Raw genomic sequence first — 17,236 nt, 5'->3', positions numbered from 1 at the left:
TAAAAGGGCAGAAGCTGGGCTGACTTGGTAACTCGCACCACCCGCTCTCCGGGCCAGCCACCTCTCTGCCTCTGTCCTGCCATGTCGTGCCGCTCCTTCCAGCAGGGTTCCAGGTGTGGCAGCCGGAGCTTCAGCTCGTGCTCAGCTGTCCTTCCCCGGATGGTCACCCACTACGCAGTGAGCCAGGGGCCGTGCCGGCCCGGGGGTGTGGGGGGCCTCCGTGCCCTGGGCTGCCTGGGCTCCCGGAGTCTGTGCAACGTGGGCTTCGGGAGGCCCCGGGTTGCCTCCAGGTGTGGCCTGCCTGGCTTCGGCTACCGCACAGGGGCCACCTGTGTGCCCTCAGCCTGCATCGCCCCCGTCACCATCAACGAGAGCCTGCTGGTCCCGCTCGAGCTGGAGATCGACCCGGCCGTGCAGAGGGTGAAGAGGGATGAGAAGGAGCAGATCAAGTGCCTGAATAGCCGCTTTGCATCCTTCATCAACAAGGTAATAGGCAGGCCCCACACTCTGGGGCTGTGGGATGCAGAGAGCACCTTGTGTCAGGTCCAGGCAGGCAGGGACAGACCGGTGATGGAGAAGCCACAGTTGATTGATTGGCTCTCCTGAACTGTATGACCGCTAATCGTTGAAAGCTGCTTACATCAGGCTCAGCACTAGACATCTCTGCCTGCTCGCTCGTTCTTTTTTCACGATGTCATTTCTGTCTCTGAATATTATCTGGTAACATCACCAAGGCTGCCTGAGGTCAGACTACAAGAGGAACTTCCAAACAATGACAGATACTGAAAAGAAAAACCAAGGAGGTAGATGAGGCTTTAACAATAGAGCCACCTTCTGGGGCACGTGGGTGGCCCAGTAGGTTAACCATCTGACTTCGCCTTAGGGCATGATCTCCCAGTTCATGGGTTCAAGCCCCATCCTGGGCTCTGTGCTGACAGCTCCGAGCCTGGAGCCTGCTTTGGATTCTGTATCTCACTCTCTTTCTGTCCCTCCCCTGCTCACACTCTGTGTGTGTCTCTCTCTCTCACACTCTCTCTTAAAAATAAATAAACATAAAATTTACGAAAAATACAAGAGAGCTGTCCTCTGAGTGCCTGAGCTGGGGCGAGACCCTTGGGCCTGGATTTACCACCAGCAAAGGCCCAGGGTGAGGAGAAGACGGAGAAGTCAGAGCTGGGAACACAGGGAGCTAGCTGTCACCAAAGCCTTGTCTCTTTCGTCCTCAAAGCCACAGCTCTAGAAGACTACAGGGAATAATGGTGTGCTGCCTTTGAAAGGCACTGAACTGACCAAGTGGAAGTTCATGCAGCTGCCTCCGTACCTGTCCACATACCCCAGGGAGGCTCTCAGGATGACGATACATGCCAGGGGCTGAGCCAGCGTTTCTGCTGACCCCAACGTGTAGGGCAAAGAATCCTGGGTCAGCAGTTGGGAGGCCAGGGCCCTGGTGTCGGCCCTACTCCCGCCTGACCCCCTGAGGCCCCGTGCAAACCTCTCACTTCCCAGCCTCAGGGCCCTTGCTGCCCAGCAGGGAAGGGGGCCGTGATGGTGGAGAATCAAAGGTGGTAATACACATAAAAGTGCTCCAAAAAGAAACTTATTTCAGTAAATGGGAACTGTTACACTTACAATTTTATCTTTAAACCTCCTTAGGTTCTGGGCTCTGAGCTTCAGCAACATCACTCTACCTTCTGTAGGTCCGGTGACCAGAAGTAGGGCAACATTTCTTCCTCTGCAGGTTTCTTTTGAGGATTGGATGCCGTCTTCCCTCTGCCAATGGCTAATGGGGTGGCAGTGATCAGCTCACCCAGCTCCTACTAATCTTGGTTTCCAAGCCACCGAAAGGGAGAAGCTGAGCCAGCAGATCTCCCCATTGCTGTGACAGGGACACTTTTTGGATGCAGCCACGCAGGGTGCAGCAGAGTCGGGGAAAAGAGCTTAGAGCCCTAGAACGAAGCCTTTAATCTGACCTCCCTGAGTGCCCCTGGGCTGTGACCAAAGAAAGCCTGAACTCCGAAGCATAATGTCACCAGCTGACATTAGTAGGAAGATTTCTGAAGTGCTTCCCATATACAATACCAAGCAGGAAGCTTAGGACCAGGATGTCTCAGCCAAGGTTACCAGGCTAGTGGGAGATAGGCAGGCAGGGCTGGAAGGGGGACCTGTCCCAGGCCTCTTGGGACAGTAGCCCTCCCATGACAATATGCAACCCCTGGGTGGAAGGTGGGGGGGGGTGTCCCATAAGCTCCCCGAGGCAGGGGAGAGATGGAGATATGCTGTGGTGCCAGTCTACGCGGAGAGCCTCATCTGAAAATGTTAGCACACTGGCAGCAGTGTGTTGGGAGTAAGAGCACACGCTGATCCCACCGCCCATCCACCCCACCACCACCGCTTACTCTCTCCCAGCCGTGGTCCCCAGGCTCCCTGCTCTCCAGTGATAGCCTGTTCTTGGCTACAGGTGCGATTCCTGGAGCAGAAGAACAAGCTGCTGGAGACCAAGTGGAACTTCATGCAGCAACAGAGGTGCTGCCAGAGCAATATAGAGCCCATCTTTGAGAACTACATCAGCACCCTGCGGAGGCAGCTGGACTTTGTGGCGGGGGACCGGGCCAGGCTAGAGTCAGAGCTCGGCAGCCTGCAGGACGCGCTGGAAAGCTACAAGAAAAAGTGAGTATGGCCCACTTTCACCCTGCCAGGGGACCTGGAGCAAGCTACATAAACCACCTGGGCCTCAGTTTCCCCATCCACAAGATGAGAAGCCTAAAGCTTAGTTGATTAGGTGGAGGAACAGTGCAGTGGATAAGACAGGCAGGGCTTTTAGACACGGCAGAAGCTCTGAAATGGTGTTTGCCTTCACCACCCTTCCCGCCACCTTCCCTCAGTTAGGCCCTCCTCACGTCTATGTGATACAAGCTCTTTCTCCTGCCTTCTTCCCGCGTTTCAGGGCTCTGTTCTACCACTCGTCCTGCCTTATCTTCCATCAGTCCCCATTCAGATCCGGAACTACTTCTTATTCCCCGAACAGGCCCCCAAACCCTCTTCCCTCCAAACTTTTCCTCCCGCTGTCCCTTCCCCCTGATAGGCCCCTCTCGGCATCTCTTCGGACCACATCCAAGCTAACGCAGCCCACAGTTCCTCTCACTCCCCGACGCTCAGCTCCCGGACTTCCTGCCCACAGCTGGAAGCCACCACCCATCGGGGCTCCACGTCCCCAGTTCTTGTGGTCAAGGTTATGTAGACCTGCTACACTCGCCCTCCCTGAGGGCAGCTCCTGGCCTGACTCACAGGAGAAGGCAGCTGAGAAGCAGATGTTAATTAAGGGTTTGCAGGCTACTAGGTCCAATGCCCGCAAGAGGCTTGAGGCCCAGATAAACTGCCTCACGGGTCCTAGGTGGGTCTATCCAGGTCTAGGGTCCCATGGGACCACATGTTGGGGGGAGGGGGGTTGAGAGAGACACATTTCCATAGACAAGAGGCGGTGAAAATACGCTCAGAGCAATGGTTCCTAAGGGATGTGGATCAGTGGAACGGAGCCACATGGGGGACACTTGTGCTACAAGTGTCAGTCATATGCTTACTTGGTGCCAGATGCTGTGCTGATCTGGCTCCTTCCCTCATGATACCCCAGTCCGGCACAGATCCCCATGCACCCCCACCCACAGCAACAACAGGGTACAAGGCAGAAAGAGAGAGGAATACCCAGAGAGTGAGAGAGCAGGCAGGGCCCAGGGAAGCTTCCCAGAGAAGGTGCCATTTGCTTGGGGCCTTGATGAAGTTTCATTCCAGTTGGGTCTTCCAAAATGGGAGTCCAAAGTAGACCCTAGGGAAGGGGAAGGGACAGGAGCAGGTGATAGGAGGACCAGAGTGTGCCAAGTGACACAGGACAACTCAAGCAGACTGTGACAGGTGGGACATGGCAAGGCCAGCCCTCTCAGCAGGAGCAGTGCCTTTCTCGGTGGGTAAGACACAAGATGGTCAGGAGACATGGTTTGCATCACAGGATGAAGACTTTGGATTGGGAAGGTGGGGAAGCATAGGAGGAGTTAAATGGTGTTAACTCACAGCAGCTCTATGAGGCCGCACAAGTGTTCCTCTCTTGCTGTACGTGATGAATGAGAGGCACCAAGAGGCCAAGTCCCTTACCCCAAATCACATGACTAGCACCTGACTGAGCTGGGGCTCACACCCAGGCAGCAGACTCCAGCTTCCGGTGGCCGTGCTAAGGCCAAGCTCTGCCACCAAAAAGGAAGGATGGGCGTCAGGAAGCAACGTGAAGCTTTTAATGGATCAGTGTCGCTCATCAGACTGAGTCATTCCAGCCAGACTGAACCTAACCCTGATTCCACTGCCCAGGGGGGCACTGAGTGGGCGAGGAGCTCCCTGGGAGCCTAGAGGAAAAGGTCAGGCTGTCTCTCCAGCTCTGGTAAGTGGGTCATTGCTACCTCTGCAAATGAGCTGCAGGTAGAGGCCAGGCTCCGAACTCTCCTGGAGGGGAGGGGCCCCGGGTCGGCTGCAATTTCAGTGACTGTAGCCAACCCTCAGAACAACTGAGAGAGGACAGCAGAACCAGCAGCAGACAGCCCAGTCTGCACCACCTTCCCAGAGGAAACAACTCTGGGACAAAGTGGGCTTCCTTAGCAGCAAGATAGAATGCAGGTAGCCTTAAGAAGGACTTCCCAGAAGATGACTGATCATAGGAACAGGCTACTGGGGAGCAGGGAAGGAAGTAAACATGCAAAGTGGCTAAAAAGAGGCTATGATAACAACCATCTGTTCTGAGTGGCTGGAAGAGCCAGAGGTGTCCAGTGACAGGGACTGGACCTGGCGGTTCCTTAGGGGATTAAGCCAGTGAGAGGCAGATCTGTCCCAAAGTCCCCCTCCCTCAGGCTGGATGCCCAGGCGGCTTCCGAACGGCCCCAAGACAGACTAAAACATTTCTTCCTGCTCACCCGCCAGGTACGAAGAGGAACTCTCCTTGCGGCCTTGTGCTGAGAACGAGTTTGTCGCCTTGAAGAAGGTGAGGGAGGGCGGCACAGGGAGAGAGAAGGCCCCCGGAGCTGGCCCAGCCGGCCTTGCCACACTCGGCCCCTGACCGTGTCCAAACATGCCTGCAGCCCACCCACCCACCCCCAACAGGGTCTCTCATCCCTCAGCCCCCGGGGGCCATCCCCAGTGACCCTGGGAAAGAGGAAGGCCAGCCCCCACCCACTTCTTGCAGAAGGGCAGAGATTGACCTGGCCTCCACCTCCCAACTCATGGGGGCCCAACCTGGCTAAGGGTTGTGTCTACACCTGCCCAAGAAGCTGGAGATATGGCGAATGCCAAATCAAAAGCAAAACAAGAACTCTGCCTCTAACCACAAAAGATAAAAACAATAGTGATGGTTTTTCAGACAGATGCCTAGGTACTTTATGGCCCATGCCCTGCACGGTGGGCTTTGAGAAGCTGCATTCAGGGCTCCTTCAAAATGCACTCCCTCAAATCCTTCACCCTCAGGGTGCCGGGCCCAGGCATGGGGTCCTGGGACTGGGACCCCTCCCCCTATCCTTGGCTCTGTCCCCTTTTCACTTCCACGTGGGCCTACACATGGATCCCACACTGCCACCAGCTTGCCTGGGAGGTGGCCCAGTTGGTGGACGGGGTGGCCTTCGCATGTTCTCCCGGCCCCAGGTTATGGCTGTCACTGCTCTGGCTGCAGGACGTGGACACAGCCTTTCTGATAAAGGCTGATCTGGAGACCAACGTGGAGGCTCTGCTCCAGGAGATCGACTTCCTGAAAGGCCTGTATGAGGAGGTACCCACAGCCCCGCTGCCCGCAGGTGCTCAGTCGGGGCCAGTTCCGTGGGCAGGACAGAGTAGGAGAGCTCCAGCAGGGACGGCCCCGGGCTAGCTGACTCCAAAGTAAGATGGGGAGGAATCAAGCAGACAGCTTATGAGACCCCCAGAAGACACAGGGCCGAGACCTTGGCTCTTAGGTCTACGTAACTAGAAGGGGAACAAGGAACACGTCGGTGATAGAAGGCTCGGGACAGCCTTTCAAAGGGCTGTGCAAATCTGCTATGGGAGGATCAGAGTTGCTTCCACCTCTCCCCCGCCCCCACCTTTATCCTCAAAACGCTCACACATTCCCATCTGGGGCCCCTACCCCCAGGAGATCTACCTGCTGCAGTCTCAGATCTCAGAGACCTCCGTCACCGTGAAGATGGACAACAGCCGGGATCTGGATGTGAATGGCATCGTGGCTGAGATCAAGGCCCAGTATGACGACATCGCCAGCCGCAGCAAAGCTGAAGCCGAGGCCTGGTACCAGAGCCGGGTGAGGCCCAGGCAGGGCGAGGCCAGGGGTGGGGCTGGGGGACCCCAGACCCCCTCTCCCCCAGGAAGTGAGTGAGGAGATAATGAAGGCAGAGGGAATCCCATAAACCCAGTTCCTGTTGTTCCTGCCAGGCCCCAGGCCAGGGCCCTGCAGAGCGTGTGGGAGGGGACCCCACAGACAGCCCAGGCCTGTCATCAGGGTGTCAGCGCACCCCAGCTTTACCCACCCACGGACCTACTGCAATGTTCCTCTAAGCAGCATTCAAGAAACGCTAATTGGCAATGACTGCAAAGAGGGGCTGTGGGCACTAATGGCAGGGCAGGAGCCGTCATTAAGGCGGCCCCAGACTTAGGGAATTAGGGGCTGGCTGGGAGGGAAGGGGATGCCCCCAAGGGCAACTTGACTCCACAAATATTTTCATGTCTTTCTCACCTGCCCTGTCTGAGAAAGGCACCACGCACTCATTCACTCATTTATTCATGTAGTAACTTTATTGCCATGCACTGCTCTAGATGCTGGATTCCAGCAGAGAACAGAATAGACAGCAATCCCTGCCTTCATGTCACATTCATCCCAGAGGCAGGGGCGGGGTGGCGGGTGCAGACAAGAAATGAGGTGAGTAAGTACAGTGGATGTACGTTAGATGGTGATGTGTGCCATGGCGTTACTGAGGCACGTGGCACCAGGATGATGCTAAGAGTCACACCATCCCTGTCCTCAAAGAGGTTACAGAAATAGACCATCCACAGGTGACACGGAGGCTCTATGTTGCCATCAGGAACACAAGCTCCTTCTAGCTTTTTATGCTGCCACCCTTAACATGGCTTTAATCCTCACTGTTGCCTCATGTCCCAAGAAGGCTGCCGTAGTGCTAACTTCACATGTTCATTCCAAGGAGGAAAAAGCACACGGCAAAAGAAGCATGCTGAATGAGTCATCTCTCACTTTAAACAGCTTTCCTGAAAGTATTACCCATAGAATTGATTATGAAAGGGCCAAGAAATACTCTCTTAACTGGGCTCACTGCCACCCCAAACAAAAGGAGAGTTCTGCTTGAAGAAGAGGAGAGTGGATATTTTTTAGACAGCTGCAGGCTTTGTCACAACAGCCAAACAACAAAAGAGCCAAAAGAGAGTGATATGTGCTTATCACTTGTTTTGCCTTCTCTATGCAAAATGCTCCCATCCATTATGTACAGAAAATCTAAAGTTGGCTGCTTTTTTAATCTATAGGTGTAGTCAATAAGACATTATTCAGAAATTGAGTTCAGAGTTGCATAGGTTTAAAAAAAAAATGTTAAGCCAAAGTAGGAAGTAATATTGCATTTCGTCTTCAATTGTTTTGAAGGAGAATAGACAAAAGTACTCACCTTGGTGGTCTATCCTCACTCCCAGATGTGTTAGGCATCCCAGGCTGAGCACAGAAACCCCTTCTCAGGTCCAGAGGGAAATCTAATAGGGAAGGAGCCCTCAGCAGACCCCCGGGGTGGGGGGAAGATGAGCCACAGAACAGCTAAAGAGAGAAAAGGAGAGCTTGGAGAAGCATTTAATAAGGCTGAAGGTTCAGGGCTGGGGAAGGAAATAAGGAGAAGCCCAGAAAAGGGCCAGAAATGGAAAAAGGAATGGGGGAGAGAGCAAGCATAAGAATCCAGAGAGCCCTGAGCTAGGAAACCACTGGAGAGACTCAGGACAGTGAGAAGGGGGGCTGTGAGGCGCTACAGGGTGGGTGTTGTGGCGTTCTGACCTCCCCGGTCCCGGCAGTATGAGGAGCTGCGGCTGACAGCGGGGACCCACTGTGACAATCTCCGCAACCGTAAGAACGAGATCCTGGAAATGAACAAGCTGATCCAGCGGCTTCAGCAAGAAACTGAGACCGTGAAAGCCCAGGTGAGGCCAGAAAGATCTTGTTTCCAGACCCCCGTTAGAGGCTGCCCTGCTGGCTGGTCGGGGGGGCGGGGTGGGGGGGGGGGGTGGGTCCACTCTCCCTGGGAACATCTCAAAGAGGCCATGAACTTGTGCCACCCTCGCTTAAGAGGGAACAAGCCCTTTCCATGAAAGCTGACCGACAGCAGGAACAGCCTCGGGAAACAGCGAGTTCCCAGCATAGGCTAGGCAGCCTTTGGTCACAGATGAAATAGCAAGGGTGCTTCACTAGATGGGGGCTTAGAAAAGATGCTCGCCATGGCCCCTCCCTACCCAAAGTCTCCAGTCCTAGGATCCTACAATTCATGACTCCCAGGAGTCCATACACGTGGCCCCACTCCATTCTCCTAGGCTGGTGAAGACCAGCCAGACACTCCAAATCTATTAGCCTCTAAGAATTCGCTCGGATCTCCTTGAGGTGTTATAGATGGAACTGGCCCCAGTTCTCTGGAGTTCAGCTGTCACAATCCTAAGACGAAACGCACAGCAGCTGTGAATCTGGCACATCACCATGACTGAGAAGGAAACCTCCCTCCTCCTCCTGTGTGTCCCTTTTACTGTCACATTACTCCCACATGCATGAAGTTGCTCTCACAGCCAATTCAGCCACCCCAGCTAGTGCCCAACAGTTCCATTCAACTCTGACACTACCTACCTGGAGAGAGGGTCAGATCCCACAGGGTTAGGGCTCAGTCCCACACAACTGCCCTTGTTTCAGATGCTGATTGTGGGTCCAGGTTGTCCCCTGTGCTTCTGATCCATCAGCTGTAACTCGGAGGTTCCCATGACCCCCTCTTCAGGTTCCATTCATTTGCTAGAGTGGCTCACAGAACTCAAGAAAACAGCTTGCTTATGTTTAGCAGTTGGTATAAAAGGATATGACAAAGAATACAGATGAACATCCAGAGGGAAGAGACGCACAGGGCAAGGGAGGGAGGTGGGAAGGATCCAGAGCTTCTGTGCTCCTCTCTGGGCACGTGATGCTCCCTATACCTCCTCACGTACACCAACCTGGAAGCTGCGTGAACCCCATACTTCGGGGACTTTTATGGAAGCCTCCTCTCGTAAGCATGATCCATTATTAACTGCATTTCCAACCCCTCTCCCTTCTCCAGTGAAGGCAGGGGGGAGTGGGGCTGGAAATTCTAAGCTTCTAATCATGGCTTGGTCTTTCTGGTGACCAACCCCCTATCCAGGAGCCATCCAGGACCCACCCAGAGTCACCTCATTAGAACAAAAGACATTGCTCTCATCCAGGAATTCCAAGGGACTCGGGAATTCTGTGTCAGAACCAAGGGTCAAAGACCAAGTATTAGAACAAAGGATGTTCCTAATGCTCTTATCACATGGGAAATTGCGAGGATTTAGGAGTTTTGCACCAGGAACTGGGGCAGAGACCAATATACATATGTTTTATTATCTCACAATGGCCATGTTCTCCCTGTCCTTCCAAAAGTCAGCCTCAGGCTCCAGGGGCCCCCAGTAACGCCTTTCTGTGCCCGCTCCCCCAGCGCTGCAAGCTGGAGGCCGCGGTGACCCAGGCAGAGCAGCAGGGCGAGGCGGCCCTCAGTGACGCCAAGTGCAAGCTGGCAGGGCTGGAAGAGGCCTTGCAGAAGGCCAAGCAGGACATGGCCTGCCTGCTCAAGGAGTACCAGGAGGTGATGAACTCCAAGCTGGGCCTGGACATCGAGATCGCCACCTACAGGCGGCTGCTGGAGGGCGAGGAGCACAGGTTAGTCAAGGCGAAGCACCGAGGACTACGTGTTCCCCCGCCCTCTGGTCGCTGGGGCTACGATTGCGCGTCCTGCTAGTCAGGGAACATCCGAGACAGTGCATAATCCACAGGCCCTTCTCCTTAACATAGTCCACAGTGGGGGCAGGAGAGGGGTGCCCCACATTCATTGACTTTGTTCTCTGTGATGCAGTGACCTTGTGCCTTCTTCTTTCCACTCCAGGCTGTGTGAAGGCATTGGGCCGGTGAATATCTGTGAGTAGACCAGCACTCCTGTGGAGCTCTGGGGTTGTGGGGGCTGATCAACCCAACAAGGACAGACCACTGTCCTGCCCAGACTTCAGAGTGCCTCCCCCACCCCCAAGGAAGGGCTCTGTCTGCCAGGAGCTCCTGGGCAGACAGAAGCTCTACTTCAGGACTGTCCAAGTCTTCGGGAGTCAGAAGTAGGAGCTGATATGCAGCAGGGCCTCGGTGCTTTGGGACCCAGACGCTGCCAGGAACCATCATGACAAGGAGACGCCTCTATGGAGGAAATAGTTCTGAAGCAGGCTCAGACAAGTAGAAACTGACAGCATGAAGTGGAGGCCAAGGCTTTGGGAAACAAGGAGAGGCAGAAGGGGGGCAGAAGGGGAAGAGGCAGAAGGCTAAGCACTTTTTATGGCTAGAGTGGGAAGTCGGTGGCTGGCACGGGGGTGTCCTTATTGGTGAGTGGCAGCAGGTGGGGGGCATGGCCTGGTCTAGGGCAACGCCCTTCCAGCCACCCAGTGCAGGACCCTGAGCATCCTTCTCTGTTCCCACAGCCGTGAGCAGCTCCAAAGGCGCGGTCCTCTACGAGCCGTGTGTGGTCAACACACCCGTGCTGAGGACCGAATACTGCCCGGGGGGCACCAGTGTCCTCAAGAGCAGCGGGGGCTGCAGCGTCGTGGGCACCGGTGAACTCTACATCCCTTGCGAGCCCCAGGGGCTACTGGGCTGTGTGAGCGGGAGGAGTTCTGGCATGAAGCTGGGGGCTGGGTGCGGCTCCTCCCGCCACAAGTGTTAGCATTGCCCCAGAAGCTGCAAGCCCAGTGACAGGGCGCTAGCCCCCAGCCTGGATGTTGTCCACCGATCAGCTGAAGACAAGGATATTCCTAAACCCCTTCCTGTATTGAACACACGTTTCCCTCCTGTTTTCACACTGGAAGCCGCCCCTTGGGTATCTTTAAGGGTCACCTTTCACTTGGCTATGTGCAGAACCTGAGCTAGGCCTTGGGGGTGGACACATAAAAGTTCTGCTTTGTGGACTATCCCCTGGAAGATTCCCTACAAAGCCAGTCTCCCACCCCCTATCCCTGGAACTTCCCCACCTCCCTTACCTCTGGCTCTCACGCACTTAAGAAAAGAGAACTTCTTTTAACCCCCAGCTAACACATGCACTGTCTCAATTATCAAAAAGAGGCACCCCCAAATCTCCCATTCTGAATTCCAAAGCCAAGTGCCAGCATTTCAGGATCACTCCAGACCTGTCAACGGTCCTCTCTGGTACACAGAATCAAAAGGGGGTTCTTTAGGGCAGTAGATTTACCTGCCCGTGTGTGCTAAACTCACACTATGAAAATACATTTTTTTCCTGAACCACATCGGCAGCTGATGGGCAGGGAAATGTCTAGAACAAGGGCAAGGGAACAAGGAATACTTACTAGACGGAGAGAGTCAAGACCTCTTGACTTGACAAGAGTCAAGGACAAGCCCTTCCCCCACCTTCTGTATATAGCCCTCCCCCCCACCACCCCATCTACCTCCAGTCCTGCTCCTTCTCCCCTTAGGTCCTCTTGCTTTGGGTCTGTTATAAATGTGTTTTCCTGGCTACGGTGATGTGGGGCTGCCCAGAAACTTGGAGGCTTTGGCTCAGGGGCTGTCACAAGGGGTTGTGCTGACCCCCTCTCCCCAGAGGCCCCTAGTGCTGCATCAGGCAGTAGCATCACCCATCTAGGGAGACACCACCTCTGCCATGAGCCTCTGGGTTTGTCTGTTCCCAATAAATGGACTGTTCACAGGCGGCAGGAATCAGGATTATTCCCTTTGCCCTGTGGGGTACGAGAAGGCTGAAGGGGAACCAATGAGCAGCCTTTGGGGTCTGGGTGCTGGGAGGCTTGGGAGTGGGAACCAAGGCTATTATACAAACGGAAAAGCTACCTATGAATAATTTGCGAGTAGCCTGTGGAATAAAGGTGGATCCACACAAATCACATTTAAAACCGGCATATCCCACCCCTATAGACTGTGAGTCACTTGCCTTGTTGAAAACCATGGCCTTGTGCACATAGGCTTCCTCACCACATGGTCGCCTGCACACCTCCTAGAGAAAGCCTGTGGGCCCCTATCATAGCTACACTCAGTGGCCTCCAAGCCTTGGGCTCTGTGCCCCGCCCCATCCTGAACCAGTCTCTGTGCAGATCAAGTGATGGCCTGGGGACAGCAGTGCGGATGGGCAGCAGCCCACCCAGTGGGGAGGACCGCCTAGTCTCCTCTCCCTCCTAGGGAGCCCTAAGACCCGGAGCTGAGGCTTGGTGTTAGCATTTCCACCCTCTGTGGGGCCCCCAAACCCTTCCTGCTGACTCACTCATGCCCTGGAACAATCGCCCCACCACAATCCCCTCTCCTGAGTGTTAGGGTGCAGCTGCCCTTTCCCCACAGCCCCATGCAGAGCATCTATTCTGTGCCAACCCCTGCATTAGAAGCTGGTGATACAGAGGTGACTAAGACACTCTCTTAACCCTGGAGGGACTCTTGACCTCATTGAGGAGTCATAGATAATGAGAGGCAACGAGCATGGAAACAAGAAAAGACAACTAATGATCATGCCCAGAAAGGGGGTCAAGAGAGACGTTCACAGAGAAGATTGTAAGGACAGAGCCTGGGTGAAAGCGTAGGGCAGCATATTCAAGAGAACACGTTCATTCACTTTTTCATTCCTTCAATACACACTTAGGAATCACCTGCTATGGGTCAGGCCACCCAGGGGTGCTGGTGACACGGTGATGAGCAAGACAGCTCCAGTCAGGGTTGACTTACTCAGCAGACAGGGTAGATACAGTTCCTAGAGCCCACAGCAGGGTCTGTAAAATGGTGCAGGCACTTTGGGAAACAGTCTGGTGGTTTCTCCAAATGGCAAATACAGACCTGCCATTCGACCCAGCAATTCCTCTCCGAGGTATATACCAAGGAGCGATGAAAACACGCGTGCACACAAAAACTTATATGTGAACACTCATAGAAGCGTTATTCACAACAACCAGAAGGTGGAAACAACCCAAATGTCCACCAATGGACAAACAGATCATCAAAATGTAGCGTATCCACACAATGGAGTATTATTTGGTCATGAAAAGGCATGAAGTACTGATCCGTGCTACCACACGGATGATCCTTGAAAACATCATAGTAAGGAAAAGAAGCCAGACACAAAGACCACGTGTTCTATTACTCCATTCCTATGAAAGCCCAGAATAGGGAAATCTGTAAAGACAGAAAGCCAACTAGTGGTTGCTTAGGGCTGGAGGGAGGAGAAGATGGGGGGCAGGGGGTGATAGCTAAATGCTTCCTTTTGAGGTGGTGAAAATGTTCCAAATTTGGCAATGGTGACAGTTTCGTGAGTCTGAGCATATACCACCACACTGTGTATTTTTAAGTGAGTGGATTCCATGATATGTGAATTATATCTCCATGCAGCTCTTTGGTTTTTTTAATGAGGCCCTGGCCCCAGTCCGTGCCTCCCAGGGCATACAGCCTAGCAGGGCATAGAGACCTGGAACGGGAGATTACACATGTGAGAACTGCTGTGGAGGGGGTCATAACTGAGGGTCCCACCCAGCCCCAGGTTTTGGGATGGTCCCAAGGAGGAAGGCAGGCAAACTGGACCCTGAAGGGAAGTAAGACTCAGGGGAAGAAAGCCCGGTGGCAGTTCCAGGCCAAGGGCCCGGCAACTGTGAGCCAGAGCACACCGTGCGTGAGCCGGTGAGAGTCAGGAGAGTGGGACATCCGCACAGGGGGCAGGCAGGCGGGCACGCAAGAGCAAGGCCTCCCAGCATCCGTTCCCACTTGCAGCCCCGTCGCTCTGGGCCTGGCCCTAGAGCCCTGCTAAGAAGCAACTTGCTGATGAATATACAAAGCTCTGAAAACTACAGGGGTGCTTTGGCCTGGAGTCAGCAAAAACAGAGATTCCAATAGACCACCCACCTCCAGCTCACAGATGGCTCCCTGAGGCCCAGGAAACACCCCACCGGAATAAAGGAGGGGACGGGTTCGCCACCCTCACTGTGAGGTGGGCTCCACATGCCTACGGTCCCTTTGGGACTTCCCTTTCAGAGGGCAGAGGCCCAGGGAGAGAGGAGGCTATCTGAACAGTCCACGAGGCAAAACTGGCCCCAGTGGTGGGAGACCCAAGCTCTGTCCTGGAAGGGAGCCCAGAGGCATGGGCCATCCCCCTCCAGACTGCCCACCATGCAGTCCCCCTCAGTGTTGTGCAGCACCACCCCCATTCTTCCTCCCTCCTCCCACTAGGAGCTGACTCAAGGCAGATGGGACAAAAGTGCCTCCTGGTGGTGGCCCGATGGTTCACATTCCATTCACCTAGGCACCTGCACCCAGGGCCAGCCCTGTGCAGAGAGGGTGCTGGGATACAGACAGAGAGGATCTGCGAGACCATCGTCTGCCTGATGTCTGAGTTTCACTGCATCCCTCTGGGCCTCGGGAATCCAAATCCTGGCCTCTTCCAGAGCACCCCTCTGAAGACAGGACGGGAACAGCCCAAAGGGGCCTGGGGACAGTGGAAATACCCAGAATGAAGCTCCTTGTTTCCGTGTCTGTCTCCCCAGAATGTCTCCCATTTCTTTGTCCCTCTCCTCACCAGGACCTCTCTTCTCCCCAGGAGACCATTCCCAGCCCCACCTCCTCCTCCCTCAGGTCCCCTCTGCCCTGCCCCGATGGCCCTTGTCTGGCCAGGATCCCTTCCTCACCCCAGTCCTCTCAGTGGCCCCAGTGCACCCGCCACTGCTGCTCTCCACCAGGGCTTGGACTGGGGGAAAATGGCCTCCGAAGCAGCCCTGCGAACAGACCAGGGAACAGGATCGCTGTGTCTGCTGGAAGGCACCCAGCTGGGCCCCAGCCATCCCAGGAGCTAAACGCAGTGCCAGGCACACAGCAGTGCCCAGCAAGGCTGTAGAAGCGCCTTGACCGGTGCACCTTCCAGGAGCGGCATTTTCACCCTGGTCAGGTGACAGCTGCCTGGGCAACGTAAGGAACTGGGATTACACCTGAGAAAAATCCTCCTGCCTGGAAGAGTGGGGATCCCCAAACAAGAGGGGTGCTCTGTCTCTCCGGGGGAGGTGTTTAAATTCCATCCAAGTGTCATTAGTCTGAGAGGGTAGAGGGGTGGAAGGCCTAGGCAGGGGTGGGCTCAGCCTCTCCCCACCACTCCCCTCTTTCTGCTGGGGGACTCCCAAGCTTCCCTTCCCACGGGGGGGGCTGCAGGTCCCAGCATGAACACCTCCCAGGGAGTGTCTTTTTCCAGCACAAACTTGTCTCGGGGCAAAACGGAAACATTTGGAAGAAGGCGGCTTTAAGCAAAGCCTCTCAGCCTCTGGGATTTCCCTGTCCTTCCCTCCCACACGCACACACAGCCACAGCATGCCCAGGGTTCCCAGACCCAGGACAGGGCCTCTCCCCACGCTTCAGGGGCTCTGCCTCCCCCCACGGCACAGAGGGCAGATCGCTGGCACCCATCCCACAGCCATCCTGGGAGGAGCCATGGCTGGGCTCAGGCCCCAGATCTGGGGATTGCACCCGGAGTGACTGACAGCAGCAGGAAGGAACTGTCAGGGCAGCAAAAGCTCCCGCCAGCCCAGAGTTTCCAGGGCCCCTGCTGCCTACGTGCCACCCCCCTACCCTGAAGAACCTGCTGAGGGTTGTGTTCTGCATCATCTGGTGGAATGACACCTCAGAACTATAAACTGCTGATGGTGATAGCTCATTCCAGAACCGGAGTTATGCCTGACTGGTCCCACCTGCCCCGCCTGGTCAGGCCCGCAGGAAGCAGAAGCCAAGGACAGCCCCAGAATGGCTGGGCTGGCGGGTGATGAAAGTGAAGTGTGACTGTGGTGCAGGAAGAGGCGGTTGCTGGATAGGAGCAGGGGTGGCCGTCTAGCAGGGAGGGGAGGCTTGTGCAAAAGAGACGGGAGGAGCAGAGAGAGGGAGGGAGGGAGGAGAGCGAGGGGGAGAGATGGACGGCAGTGACCACACCAGCTGCCACAGCGTTGCCCCAGACATTTTCACATGTATCTCCACAATACTGTGAAGGAAAAGGAGGTGTCAGTACATTTTACGGATGAGAAAACTGAGGCTTAGAGAGGTTAAAGGACTTCCCCCAGGTCACCGGTATACCCCAGAGGGGGCATGTTTGCTGCCCAACACTGTTCGAAATGGCCAGTGAGCAGTGATAGTAACAAACAGACTGACACTCAGTCAGTTGTATTATAGTTTTGAAGTTCTCTACAGACAAGAACCCGCAGCAGAGCCCTGTTCCCCATCTGCCCTCGGTGCACCACCGTCCAAGGTCACTCTGCTGGCAGGTGGCAAAACTGGGAATGAACCCAGGTCCATCTGACTCCAAGGACTGTGTCAAGTCCCTGTCGTTGGCCTGGCACACTAACCGGTGTTCTCAACGCCTCTTTCCCACTTTCACATCCCCAGGGGTCCTCCATTCTCCTTCCCAACCACCTAGATCCCCTTCCTCACAGCCCCAGAGGCCAGACCTGGAGGACAAACTGGGTTGGGTCCCCAATAAGCACTTGAGATTCTACCCCGCCATCATCCTCAGGGCCATGCCTGTCCACTTTGGAGCCCGGAGTCTCCTCTTCATGAAATATCCCCAAAATCAAATGCTCAAATTCCTCTTCTTCCTACTTCCTGCTCCTTTCTCCCCCTTGTCTTGCTTTGAATCTTTGAGGTGTATTCATGCATTCTACAAAACTAGGCATTCTCATCATGTGCCCCACTCTACTAGGCCCTGGGGACACAGAGTGCACAAAATGCACAAGTGCCTGCATCCTGCAACTTGCATTCCAGCCAGGGAAGGCAGAAGACCAGCAAGCAGACCCATACAGGAGAGGCCCCCTGATGGCAACAATGAGAGGAGGGATCGGGAAAGCTTGGGGAGGGGACTTTAGGGGATGACCTATGAACAAGGACCTTGAAGAGCTGAGGGACTGGGCCACGAAGCTATGTGAG

The 17,236-nt window shown here is 55.0% G+C and overlaps 1 protein-coding gene across 1 annotated transcript; it reads left to right on the top strand.

The window, feature by feature from the left end:
• The first annotated feature begins 81 nt into the window (after positions 1-81).
• On the top strand, positions 82-11,756 carry KRT82 (keratin 82). The gene is made up of 9 exons (XM_060657537.3): positions 82-486; positions 2,459-2,667; positions 4,957-5,017; positions 5,699-5,794; positions 6,152-6,316; positions 8,077-8,202; positions 9,750-9,970; positions 10,194-10,225; positions 10,771-11,756. Exons 1-9 carry the CDS (start codon positions 82-84, stop codon positions 11,010-11,012), a joined length of 1,557 nt encoding a protein of 518 aa, XP_060513520.3. The 3' UTR covers positions 11,013-11,756.
• Positions 11,757-17,236: the final 5,480 nt, after the last annotated feature.

The sequence above is a fragment of the Panthera onca genome, chromosome B4, assembly GCF_046562875.1.
Source record: "Panthera onca isolate mPanOnc1 chromosome B4, mPanOnc1 haplotype 2, whole genome shotgun sequence".
Lineage (NCBI taxonomy): Eukaryota > Metazoa > Chordata > Mammalia > Carnivora > Felidae > Panthera > Panthera onca.
This window is presented reverse-complemented; position numbering and strand designations above follow the sequence as displayed.

Coding starts and splice junctions, on each gene's coding strand:
- KRT82 (XM_060657537.3), top strand. CDS start 82: ATGTCGTGCCGCTCCTTCCAGCAGGGTTCCAGGTGTGGCAGCCGGAGC. Junction 487..2,458: donor TTGCATCCTTCATCAACAAG/GTAATAGGCAGG, acceptor TCTTGGCTACAG/GTGCGATTCCTGGAGCAGAA. Junction 2,668..4,956: donor CTGGAAAGCTACAAGAAAAA/GTGAGTATGGCC, acceptor CTCACCCGCCAG/GTACGAAGAGGAACTCTCCT.